This window comes from Microtus pennsylvanicus, chromosome 3, assembly GCF_037038515.1.
Source record: "Microtus pennsylvanicus isolate mMicPen1 chromosome 3, mMicPen1.hap1, whole genome shotgun sequence".
Taxonomy (NCBI): domain Eukaryota; kingdom Metazoa; phylum Chordata; class Mammalia; order Rodentia; family Cricetidae; genus Microtus; species Microtus pennsylvanicus.
Window position 1 is genome coordinate 110,559,866 of NC_134581.1, and position 13,368 is coordinate 110,573,233.

General features: G+C 47.9%; 1 protein-coding gene across 8 annotated transcripts in view; it reads left to right on the forward strand.

Annotated features, from left to right (window-relative positions):
* Positions 1–322: 322 nt before the first annotated feature.
* Yap1 (Yes1 associated transcriptional regulator) overlaps positions 323–13,368 on the forward strand; it is an 87,429-nt gene continuing 74,383 nt past the window's right edge. For 2 of the 8 annotated variants that reach the window (XM_075966843.1, XM_075966847.1), the window contains exons 1-2: positions 323–901; positions 3,288–3,532. In XM_075966843.1, the coding sequence (XP_075822958.1) occupies positions 620–901; positions 3,288–3,532 (527 nt within the window). In that variant the 5' untranslated portion in view covers positions 323–619. The remainder of the gene's footprint in view (positions 902–3,287; positions 3,533–13,368) is intronic. The other 6 variants (XM_075966850.1, XM_075966845.1, XM_075966844.1 and 3 more) reach the window with 6 other exon arrangements.

A 13,368-nucleotide genomic window follows, 5' to 3' on the forward strand; every position in this document is an offset into this window, starting at 1 on the left:
TGTAAGACCTGCTCTCCAAGCTTCAATCTGTAATCATTTGCCTCCCCTCAAGCATTTTGTTTTTCTGCACACTCGCCGGTAAACGGCAAAACTGCAATCTACGTTAAAACGAGGAGCCGACTAAAATCAGTGCGGGTGAGTAGACGGCCTTCCAACCAGCCTCGCCTCCGGGCGGCCTTGGCGGCCCGGGGAGGTCGGCCCGCGGACGCGCAGCTCCAGGCCGTCCGGTGCGCACGCAGCGCAGCAGCCTCCGGGTCACGTGCGCCCGGGAGTCTGCAGGAATGCAGCGCCGTGCAGGGAAAGTTTCCCCGGGGGCCGCGGGCCGCGGATTCGGTGCGGGCGGGCGCGCAGAGGAAGGAAGAGCGACGAGGAGGCGGAGCCCGTGAGGCGCGCGGGCGGGTGCTCCGCGCAACTTTTTAGTTTGGGCGTCTGGAGCCGAAGTTTCTGTCTCAGTCGGGACGCCGCCGCGGCCGGGGCGAAGAAAGGGAGGAAGGAAGGAGCTCGAGGAGGGCAGGGAAGGCTCGGCGGCCTCGGGCACGGAGTGCCGGGCGATGCGGGCGCGCGACGCTGCCCCCCGAGCCTGAGCGCACCGCCCCGAGCGTCGAGCGAGGCCGCAGCCATGGAGCCCGCGCAGCAGCCGCCGCCCCAGCCGGCCCCGCAGGGCCCCGCGCCGTCGTCCGCGCCCGCGGCCCCGCCGGGGACCCCCGCGGCCCCACCCGCACCCCCGGCCGGCCACCAGGTCGTGCACGTCCGCGGAGACTCGGAGACCGACCTAGAGGCGCTCTTCAACGCCGTCATGAACCCCAAGACGGCCAATGTGCCGCAGACCGTGCCCATGCGGCTGCGCAAGCTGCCCGACTCCTTCTTCAAGCCGCCCGAGCCCAAGTCCCACTCGCGACAGGTAGTGGCGCCGCGGGGGCCCGGGGCCGCGTGGGGTGCGGGGCTGGGGTTTGTTTTCCCGGAGTTGGCGGCCGCGGGGGGCTGCACAATGCGCGCGCCTCCGCTCCGCACCTTGGCTCCGGCAGGGAGGGGGAGGGGAGGGGGGGGGAGGGGAGAAGGAAGGAGTCCGGCGTCTCGTGCGGGACCTCAGCCGGGGGACAGCCCGCCTCCCCTGCCCGCGCCTCTTCAGTCTCCGTGGAGCCGCGTCTGCTGTCCCCTTGTTTGCCCGAGTTGGTGAGGGGTGGGGGTTGAACCGGTCCATTGAGTTTCTGGTTCCTTCTCCCCTCCCCTCCCCCTCCCCCTCCCGCTCGCCGCAGCTTTCTGCTCTGGCGGCCCAGGCGCGGTCCAGTGCAGGGTTCGGGCCCGGCTCGCCCCCGCCGTGCCCTGGAACTCGCGCGGGCGGGATCTTTTCACACTTGGTGGGCTCACGTGTCGCTTGCCCAATCGTAGCCTATTATTTACTGTTCGGCCCGAAAGCTTTTAAATGGGCCACATCTGGGCATTGCGCAGGACCTCGGCTGCGCTCACGGCGCACAGGCTCAGCGCCGGCCTTTGATAGCGCGTTGCAGGTTGACTCATAGGCCGAGTCCTGCCTGGCTCAACTGTGATTAAAGGTAATGTTTGGGAAGCAATGACTAATTCCAGCCTCGCCATTGCTTTTTAACTAACTGCGGATGTGAACATGGCTGCTTGGCCACATCTACGACGCCTGGTTATTTTCCCAACTGGATCCTACACAGAAGTGAAACGGTTTCAAAGTATTAACATTCCGATAGGTCCTGGTAGATTTCTTTAGTGCCCCCCCCCCCCGTTTAATTACTTAATTTTTAGAGACCTTGCTTTAGGCTAAACCAGCATAGGAACTTTGCCCAAAACTTAATTGGTTTTCCAAACACTGCCATCGTTAGCCCACTCGGGCTGTAACTTGAGTGGAAAGAGGAGTCGCCACTCCCACTCCAGCCCCCTCCCAGGCAGGCCTGCTGCAGAGCAGGGGTTTTGGAGCTCGGAAAAGCTCCATTAACCTCGCTACAAAAAGCCGAGTTAAGGAGGAAGGAAAGGTTGTTTAGCCGCTAGCCTAAACACTTAATTTGTAACAACAGTCGTAGACTTCGATACTGTTCATTACTCCCTCCCCCACAAGTGGGTTTCTGGGCTCCCTGAGCTAAATCTACGTTGGCATGCAATCACAAACGGCCGCGGAAACTTTGAAGGAACACGCAGATTGAATGCTCCATTTTGTAATACTTAGAAGCCAGAAGGAACGAGCACGGGGAATACCCGACTTCCACCCCGCCGTTTGTGGGGTACATTTGCCTTCTCACTAGCGTTTTAAGAGAGCTGTGCATCAAGAAATTTACCTTTTAAGTGTGCTAATGATTTCCTAGTCCTAAATTTAATTTGATCTGAAACTCAGAAATACCCCTGGCTTTGCTCTGTACTTTAAGTTACTGCTAGGTCCTTTCAGTTTCCTTATCCGCATGAATCTAGGAAATGAAACGTTTTTGATCAACCCTAATTCTAATAAAAAGCATTAGACTATGAATAAGTATTTATCTAAGTTGTAAATAATTGTCTACAGGTTCCTGCCTGGGAATTCTTATATCCCTGTGTGCTTCTGGCATAGAAAAACTAATTTATAGAAATGAAGAAGTTAATTTCTGATACTTCGTTTAACACTAGTCTGGATGAACCTAGATTTGAACCCTTGGGGTCTCTGCAGGCTTTTCTTTTTCCTTCCTGTTCCATGTGTGTGAATGCTTAGGTTGTAATTGAATTGATTACATCTTTATCCTTAAGGCACAAAGAGGGTTGGTTAGCTTCTCTTCATGGGTAGCTTCTAGCATTGGTGCAGTTCTGAGCCTTTGAATTCATTAAATTTATTTATTGATCGCACTTGTTCACAGTAAAAAAAAAGTGACAGATGGGGTATTAGTTATTTAAAGTGGAGTAAGGGAGAAGCACATAGAAAGCACACAGGACTCTGAAAAGCAACCAGAATGCTTAGAGTGTGTGGGATAAACATGTTCTCCACCACCAAATAACAGCTCTTGCTCATTTTTTTTTTTTGAAAATAGGTTTTAATGTCCACTATTTGCTGTCTTCACAGTGTCTAGGAGGTAGATATTCATTCAGGTGAACTGCTCTTCAGTAAAATAACATTTATAGCACATACTAAATTTACATAATTTAAAAGTGAGTCCATTTGGACACTTGTGTACCTTGGTGTCAAAAATGACCATTAAAGTTTGCTTTTGATCTTTAGATAGTTGGCTGCCATGAAATTCTAAGAAATCGGGGTAGGTGCTGTTGTTTCGGTTGTGGACTTGTTCATCTTGCTGTTCTGACAGGCCAGTACTGATGCCGGCACTGCAGGGGCTCTGACTCCCCAGCACGTCCGGGCTCACTCCTCGCCGGCATCCCTGCAGCTGGGGGCCGTCTCTCCAGGGACGCTCACCCCCACCGTGGTCTCTGGCGCCGCCACCCCGGCAGCGCAGCATCTCCGACAGTCTTCCTTCGAGATCCCTGACGATGTGCCGCTGCCGGCAGGCTGGGAGATGGCCAAGACGTCTTCCGGACAGAGATACTTCCTAAAGTAAGTGAAGATAATGTGGGAGGTGGCGATATAGGGCTGACATTATCTATTTGTTTTGCTGGTGCTGAAGATGGAACTCAGCCTTATGAATGGTAAACAAGCATACTTTACCATTGAGCTGCATGCCAGCCCCCAAACATTCTATTTTATGTATGTAAGTACCTTCTTCAGTATTTATTCTTGGTTCAGAGCCTTTTTGCAAACTTGTGCTTTGTGGCAATATGGGATCATCTCCTTTTGAGTTTGTGCCACATTTGTTAATTAGCCTGGCACAAAATAGAATACGATGAAAAATTTAAACTTTAAATAACAAGATTGGCATGTGTTATATTTTCTGCTCCCTCCCCACATATGGGTGTGTGTGTGTGTCTGTGTCTGTAAGTCTCTGTCTTGGGTACTGAACCCAGGACCTTGTGTATTCTTTCCAAAAAAAGGAAGTAGGACTTGGGAAAGCTGTGACTTTATAATACTCAAATTGTGAATCAGCAAACACTTAAGCAAGCTGTATTTTGATGTCATTTGATACCCCCTTCCCTTAAAATGTGAAGAAACCATCAGGTACTTAGTAAGGTGTGCCCTCCAGTCTACACATTGTCAGGCTGGCAGCCCCCACCCCTGTCTTCTTGCTTTTAACCAAATGGCAAAATTACATTCACCTGCAAAGGACAAAATAGAATTTATCTCCTAATTCTGAGATTGGAAGTAAAATTAATTTTCTAGGACTTGTTTGAATTTAGAGTGAGCAAAATGTCTCAGACTGGCAGTTAAAGACTGCAGATTGTTCTAGTATTCTTTGAAGTGGTTAATTGGGTTGAGATAATGAGATGAATAACAATGCTCATTTTGATTTAAATTTGTTTTGACAATCCCAAGTAAATGCAGCCTTATTTATTGGTTCAGAGGACACTAGTAACAACCTTGTTTTGATTGTGAGTTCCCTCCCCCCAGTCTCTATTTTCAGTTGATTGTCTTGGGTGGGTTGCTACTTTGTGTGGGTTGCTACTTTGTATGGGTTTGTTTTTCAAGACAGGGTTTCTCTTTGTATCCCTGGCTATCCTGGAACTCTGAGTTGGAGACTTGCTTTGTAGACCAGGCTGGCCTCCAGCTCAGACCTGCCTGCCTCTGTCTCCCAAGTGCTGGCATGTTACTGTAGTAAGGACACCAGGGAAGAGCTTTGATCTTGATCTTGGGAGGCTGCCTCTGGCCACCCTCCCCCCAACTTGTTTTTTGTTTTGTTGCCATTTTTCCCCTGTAACTTTTTCTTTTTACAAAACCATTTTCTGGTGTCCCAGTCCTCATTTCAAAGCACTTTAGAGGGTCAGGTTTCACAGAGAACAATAAAGAGCCTGAGACTGGAAAGTACACACAAGCCTGGCAAACTCATCCTCATGAGCAAGATCATTTATTCTCTCAGCAGACGGCAGCCAAAGTAAATGACTGGGAAGAGGGGCTGGCTGCGGCCAATGTGTCCTGAAGGGGAAGGGAGGGGAAACAAACCAGGTTGTTAGGGAGGAAGAGAAAGGCTTGGACTCCCAAAGCCTCCCTGCTGTGTCCCATGCTGACTTGGGGAGATTTAAACACTTAATAGCCTGCTGCCCTTCAGTTGTGGTTGTGAGCAGGTTAAAGGGCAACATTTATGCTGTTTTTTACTCACGTGTTTTCTGAAAATGGCTTGTTTGACATCTTTCTGCATCTTCATTATTTGAGTGAGTGAGAATTCTCTGAGCTGAAATAACTCTCATGATAGAGTCTTACTTTTTAGATTTTTCTCAGTGACTGTTGTTGACACGTGACTGCCGGGTGTGGATGTGAGGAGGGGCTCCACACTAGCGCCACCCCCATTTAGCGTCCTCATCCCTTTTCAAGTGGGGGCCAGAAAGCAGGTAGACCAGGCCGAAGGAGGACTGCGGAGGGCTTTGCCTAGGGAGCAGACAGTAGCATTGTTTCTGAGGTTGCAAGTGGGAATCAGGACTGCTTCTGTGAAGAATGAAGCATTGGGTTCTGCAGAGCTCTTAGAAGTAGAAGGTTACCCCCCAAGGGTGACTTGAACGCTCCCAGCAGGTGGACTGAATCACTGGTCTGGTTAAGAGCCTGTGGAGGCCGCTGAGAACTGGATGTTAGGAGTGGGTGCTGGAGTCTACAAAATTTGCTTTTCTGAAGAGGAAATGCTTTATGAATAATGTGCAGTTTGGAGAAACGATTTGAAAGAGAACTTTCTCCATTGTTGGCTTTCCCCTGATGTTATGTACTGTGTGGTTGCCGTAAGGAGCTGTCGTGCACCAAACAGATGAATGAAATTAATATCTGCCCCGATTGAGTCAGAAATGATGGTAAACTAAGCCGTGCTGCCAAGTAGCTATTGTGTCAAAATTTATTTTTATCTTAGTTTTTTAGAATCCATTTCTCTTCACAGTCAGTACTTTTCCTTTTGTCTGCAGATTCCTGTGAGGTCCTGAAGATAGCTTATAGTCTTAGTGTGAGCCCAGGACCCTCACGATGAAAAAGCTGACTAGGGAAGATTGTCCTCAGACATTACACACTCAGCTGTGCTGTGTCCACAGTCACATTTGAATATGCACACACAGGTGAATAACTAATAAATTATTAAACTTTTCAAGAGGATACCAGCCAGCTGTGGAATGAAGATCTGAACTAGTTTCTGAAGTTTAGTTCATACCAGCCGTGAAAAACTAAATCTTTCATCCATCTTTTTAGGTAGTTGTTGGTACAAAGTATGTCATTTCTTGACATTTATACATGGCAGAAAGAATTCTGACCCCGAGTGGTCCAAGTGGGTGAGGTGTTGTAACTTGAGAGATCTGGGAGAACTGTTGACTTTGGGAACAGCTGGTTGTTGCCTGGGGACTGTAGAGGAATGAGTGAGTGTATTGGAGTCAGTTGGCCCATCCCCCATGCTGGTGTTAAAGCCTAGGTCAGTGAGATCTAGAGCCTGGGACTTTATATTGGCAAATGATGGGCCCAGAGTATGCTGTCCCGAAGAAAGGCCCAGTCGTTGGAGATCAGCCTTTGAAACCAGTTTCACCACGGTACCTTGAGTTTCTCTTTGACAGGAACCAATTCTCTTTCTAGCTCAGCACTTCTGCAGGTTTTCCTGCAGGAGATAGTTCTTCAAGGAGTTGTCCAACAACTTCCTATTTCTTTTATAAGCTGCTGGATAACTTCCTGAATTAGCATTCTGTAATATCTTTGGTTACAAGGACTGCTTCTAGTTCTCAGGTTTATTATTGAATCTGGTACCTTACAGCCTTTGCCAAGTACAAAGAACTTATTGCAAACTGTGTACCATGTGGGCGTTACAATTCGATGTACCAATTTAATAGATTTGTAGGTATACATTGCTTTAATAATGTCCTGACAGTTTTAAAAAGATTTTTCTGTGGGGGTGTTTTCATTTGTCATTTTCTGGATAGAGCCAGTTCTAGTGTTTTTAGTCTTTGAGATTCAAGATCTTAGGGCTGTGGTTTATTTAAGAGAGTATTTTAGGAGATGGAAATGTAGTTATGCTACAGCAAGCACAACACCCTGGGTTTGCTGTATTAACTTTCTAGCCTACAGTAGTAGGCTAGAATGCAGTAGTAGGCCCAGATGAGCCAGTGGGATAAGACCTCTGCTCTGCAAACTAATGACCTGATTTCCATCTGATGGTGGGAAGAGAACCATCTCCCCAGAGTTGCAAAGCTGTCTAATCTTCAGATCTTCCTCCTTTTCCCTCTCACAACTCTCATGAACACAGTAATGGTGAATTTGAAAGAAAGGTAGGAGCCGGCCAGCTGTGGTAGTGCATACCTTTCATGCCAGCAGAAGCAGGTGGGGCTCGCTGGTCTACATAACAAGCTCCAGACTAACCAGGCTGCAGAGAGACCCTGCCTCAAAAAATCACCCCTGCTTAAAAAAAAAAAAATAGAAAAAAGGCAAATTAAATAGCGTGTGGTTTTGAATGACTTAAAAAAATATATATGAAAGTTACTGGAGTAGCTCATTCCCATCATTTCCAAAGGTCATTTTTTCAGATTTTTTTGAGAGTTACTCACCATTTAGTCACGTACGCACACGGAATGTACCTGCCTCGTGAGTGTACTTGGTGACTATCAAGTACAGTAGTTTAATTTTATCTCTGTTACCTGCTGTTTTAGAAGAAGGCACTTCCTGGTCTCTCCCAACCCCCTTGGTTTGTTTTTAGAGACAGGGTTTCTCTGTATCCCTGACTGTTCTGGAACTCACTCTGCAGACCAGGCTGGCCTCCAACTCACAGAGATCCACCTGCCTCTGCCTCCCGAGTGCTGGGATTAAAGGTGTGCCAGCACTGCCAGCCAACAGTCAGAGCCCCAAAACCACCTCAGCATTGCATCAGGTGAAAGACCTGGGTTAAACTGTTTGTTGTAATTTGCCCTTCCGTTCTGTCTTAAGATTGCTCAGTGGAGGAGTGTAAACACCACGCGCCTGTAACGATGAAATGTTTGCCTAGGCAGCTGTGCAGAGTGGGGCTGTGGCATTTCACGCATCCGGGGAACCAGAATGGTTTCTCTCCCTAAAGGGAGTTCTCAACAAGTAGCTTGGCCATTGAGTACTGGTTAAGCTGCAAACACCCATGAACACACGGGCATTTCAAACTGTCATCACAGGTTTTCCCTACCTGAGGGGGGTACTTACCTTCACCTGTTTGCCTTGCTGATCCAACAGCCTTTCCTCGGCGGACAGACATCCTGTCCCACGTTGTCGTGTGTCCCCCTCCCCCCCCCCAGTGACTCAGGGAGAAAAACTCAAGGAACTGTACAGTGAGAAAAAGAATGGGGAGAAGCTGCTGGAGACAAACAGGAAAATAAGTCATTTACTCTGGGGATGACGAAGACACTCTTTCTGATGTGACCTGCTTAAATTAAAAACCTGGATGTTTAAAATGCCAGGAAATATCAGTACAAGAAGCTAAAACTCTTTTTAAACGATAACATTCAACACTGCCCCTTCCAATCTGTAGCAACCTTTTAGGAGAAACAAGTCAAAAGCGGATTGCCTGTAGGCGACAATTGGTGGTGGGGCGGGGAGGGGTGCAGTTTCAAGATACAGTCTCACTGTGTAGCTCTGGCTCTCTTGGAAGGCACCCTGTAGACCAGGCTGGCTTCAAAGGCACAGAGATCCATCCCCCTGCCTCTGCCTGCCAAGTTCTGGCATGTTGAAGGTATGGGCACCACATTAGGAGTAGTGGACACTTTAAAACAGTGTAAGGCAAATAAAGTCTTTCTGAGTCCATGGAATCAGTTTCCTTAAGTAATATAGAGAAGTATCTTTTATTTTGTATGTAGTTAGAGAATGTAAATTAGACACTGTAAATTAAATGTAATTAAATTAGGTAGAATGTAAATTAGTTGTGTTCTACCCACCCATGATCTTGTACCTTAAGGCTTTGGGGTAGAGGTTAGCTCTAGGCAGAGGACAAATCCAAATGAAATAATTCATAAAGTCAATTAAGACTTAAGATGATTCAAACTCCCTTTGCTGCTGTCTGTGATAGCATAATCTTAGCATTGCTTATAGCTTGAAAGTCTACGCCTGAGCAGCCTTACTGGAGATCTTGGGCTCTGCCTGTGGTCACTCAGTGATGCAGCCCTTTCCTCAGAACTCCAGGCATGAAAAGACTGGTCACTTCATGAAAATGCTTCCGTTCTGCTTGCTCAAATACTTCAGCCCAGGTTTCCTGGGAGTAGCAGTGGCCACCTCAGAAGCACGTGTTTATGTGGGCACTCATCTCTTTCAAAAGTGTACCCAGAAAGGACCTTCCTCTATCTCCCTGGATATTTTGAACTAGCCTAGGTAGGACTTATCCTGGGCTGACTGTTAGCAGCAGTCATAGTTTTTAACATACCAAACGATAAACTCTTCTCGGAATAGTGTTTCAAATTAGCAGGATAATTCAAACGGAAATAGTCATTAAAATGCTATGTTTACCCACCAAGTACCCACCAAGTACTGTTGCTTTGTCCTCTCGTGCTTCTGGGGTAGTGTGACTCCTGTGGTTCAGTTCTTCTGGGTCCTTTGCTTAAATCTTCCTCTTGTACTTGTTTAAATTGAGGAGGTTTTTCTTTTTTTTCTTAAGGTCCAAGTTTGTGTGATCAGATATATTGAAAAAAGAGGTGCTGTTTGTTTGAGGCACGGTCTTGTGATTACCCCAGGCTAGCCTGGTGTTTTGCCTCGTTCTCCAGGATGCCCTTGGATTCCTGCCAGTCCTCCATCACTTTGATTACCAGTGTGTGTCACCGTGCCCCGTTGAGAGGTGCACTTTTTGAGACGTGTAAGAAAGCTCACCGCTGACAGGGTCCTACGATGTTTGTCATATAAAGCTGCCTTTGAAGAGGATCGTCAGTCCAGCCATCAGAGAGTTGGGGCAGCAAGAGTAGATGGGCTTTTTGTAAAGAAAGAAATGCACGGATGACATTTCCTCACTTTCTCTTTCATGGAACTGGTTTCATGTGTGGATGTGTGTGCGTGTGTGTGCATGTGTGTGTGCATGTGTGTGGATGTGTGCGTGTGTGTGCATGTGTGCGTGTGTGTGGATGTGTGTGCGTGTGTGTGGATGTGTGTGCGTGTGTGTGGATGTGTGTGCGTGTGTGTGGATGTGTGTGCGTGTGTGTGCGTGTGTGTGCGTATGTGTGCGTGTGTGTGCGTGTGTGTGTGTGTGTGGATGTGTGCGTGTGTGTGCATGTGTGCGTGTGTGCGTGTGTGTGGATGTGTGTGCGTGTGTGTGGATGTGTGTGCGTGTGTGTGCGTGTGTGTGTGGATGTGTGTGCGTGTGTGCGTGTGTGTGCATGTGTGCGTATGTGTGCGTGTGTGTGCATGTGTGTGTATGTGTGCGTGTGTGTGCGTGTGTGTGTATGTGTGCGTGTGTGTGCATGTGTGTGCGTACGTGAGCTCTGGTGCAGCCCCTCTACTAAGTGGACCATCTACCGCTCCAGCAGACTCATAAACCTCCTAAAATTGTCTTCATAAACTGCTACACTGACTGCTGTTTAGTTTTTCTTAACCCCCTACTTCCTTAGTCCTCCTAGACTAATTACTAAATCCTTATTTCTTTTGGTTTTTACATTGTTAGGACTATTTGGGTTTTTCCAATAGCTAATTTTTCTGAACACTTTTTTACATTTTCTTTAGAATTATTAATCCCTCACCATTAATTTCTATTTCTGTTGCTTCTTTTGCCCTCATTTGGGCACTTGCCAAGAGTTGTGTTTGCACTCTGGACTACTTAGACTTGAGATCATGTCAGGCATGGCCATGGGCTCTCTTTGCAGGAGCCTGCTCACTTAAATGAACTTAAGTTCTCCTTCCCTTGATTTGTTCACACTTTTTTGCTCATTTTTCCAAAATTTGCTGAGAAAACTACACAGATTCACAGGCAGTGACTGAGATTCTCTTAGCTCTTAGTCAGCAGTTTGGGTTCTAAGAATTCAGTTAGGTTGTCTTGGAACGTTGAGGGCTGTGTTCTATCTTACTCTAGTTTCCAGTGTGACCGAGAAGCTAAGCCTGCTCTCCCTCAACCCTTGGGAACTCTAGTATTTTGTTGTGCTTGGGGTTCTGAAATTTGATAGAGCCTAGGTGTGTATTCCTTAAAACTCACTGTTAGGATGGCAGTGAACCTTGTGTTCGAGAGGTAAGGATGGCGGTGAACCATGTTCGAGAGAACCTCACGGCTTTGCAGTGCAGCCTTTTTGAACTTTAGTCTCAATGCTTCCTGGTTCCCAGTGGATTCCTCCTGTATTCCTGCTAGTTCTGGCTCTTTGGTTTTCTTTTCTTTATGTGCATTGGTGTTTTGCCTGCATGCATGTCTGTGTGAGGTTGTTGGATCCGGTGAATTGGAGTTACAGACAGTTGTGAACTGCCATGCGGGTGCTGGGAGTTGAACCAGGGTTCTGACTATTCTAAAAGAGCAGCCAGTGTGTTCTCAACCACTGAGCTGTCTCATCAGCAGTCAACCCCAAAACCTCTTCAACTTTGACTTTTAATATTTTAAGTTGATTTTTGTCCCCCTAGAAGATAGAGTTGACGCTCATTTAAATACTGGATTTCTGGTTCCCTTCCTTGGTGAACGACTGCAAATACCCTGTGTGTGAACACAGGCGCCAGGTGCTCGGAGACCAGAGGCCTGCAGTGCAGATGGTGGCAGGAGACACTCAGTCTTAGCTCCATTTGTGCCGCTCTCTGGTGGGCGTTCCCTTTTGGGTGCATGTCCGTTTGTGTGGGCATGTGTGGAGATGAGAGGTGCCATTCCTCAGGTGCTGTCCCCGCTTTTCAGACTGGCTGGACACTGGCCCACCCTTGACTATCTGGCTTTTCTCCTATTTGGGTTTAGGCATCAAACTTGGGTCCTCATGCTTGAAAAAGCACTTTGATCAACTGAGTCCTCCCCCCCACAACGCCCAAATGCTTTTTAATGACTAACTCAGCCAAGTAGCTTATACTTGATCTAAATGGATCATTGTTAGCTTCTCAACTAGTACTCGTCATGGAGGCGTTTTTAGAGAACACTGTAGAAGCTCAGGACTCTCAAGTTAAGTTTGTCCTCATTGGCTTTATTCTGTCTCCATTTTGTTGTGGGAGAGTCTGGGAAATTTGTTGGGAAAAGAGAAGAGCCACACAGAGGGCAGAGTCATGGGGTTCTCTTTAGTTGGAGACTGGCCTAGGCTACATAGCAAGTTCCAGGACAGCCAGCGTTATATAGTGTAAGACCTTGCTTTTGAAAAAGCACAACGCAGCCGGGCGGTGGTGGCGCACGCCTTTAATCCCAGCACTTGGGAGGCAGAGGCAGGCGGATCTCTGTGAGTTGGAGACCAGCCAGGTCTACAAGAGCTAGTTCCAGGACAGACTCCAAAACCACAGAGAAACCCTGTCTCAAAAAACCAAAAAAAAAAAAAGAAAGAAAGAAAAAGCACAACGCTTTAGTGCCTAGAGCACTGGACAAGCAATTGGAGAAGAGGGATAAATGCCACCCGACGCCGTGGCTGCTGGCAGAAAATACACTGGGAGAGGCTAGCAGCGTTGACTGGACGGGCAGGACAGGCAGTGTGGGCAGCAGTGAGCTTTTACGTATCCATTCCCAGGCCACTGCATGGAACCGATCATCAGTTGCAGGGTCACCTCCATGCTCTCTGTGTTTTGTTTTTTCTTTGGTGTTTTTGCTTGTTGGTTTTGTTCAGATGAAAGGAAAATCCCCCACAGAACTGGTGAAGAGCTGTTCAAACGCAGTTGTTTGTTTTCTTCTGTACGTGTTCAGACTGATGCCAGTTCAGTGTCTGAGATCCTGCAGCTTGGACATGCTCCAGTGATGAAGTGGGTGGCACGAACCACCTGACCCAGCTGGGGTGGGACACGGGCTTTCCTGTTGTACTGCGATTGAGGACAAGCCTGCCCTAGGTTACCTGTGTGTGCTTCACTTCTGAGTTAGTACTGTGTACTTGAGGTAACGACTTGTGGACCAGCAAAGCCAGCTCAGCTGGCAAAGGCACTTGCCTGCCGAACGTGAGGGAAGGAGGGAGCTCTCACCAGCTGCCCTGACTTCCGTAAGTACTTGTCACACAGAGGCGGTACACAAGACCAGGACATAGCTGTCGGTAGGGCGACCCTCTTTCAAACCACGCAGTGGCTTTTTACCAAAGGAAATGCACTGGGATGACATTTCTGAGTTTGCTCATTTTGATGCAGTTACTGCTGCTCCTGCTCATTCTTTGTTCCCAGGGCTGGGTTTATGTCAGTTGGTCTCGCGCTCACTGTAGCCAAGTGTGGCACAGCAGCCCTCCACTGTGCTTCAGGTTGTTTCCATGACCGGC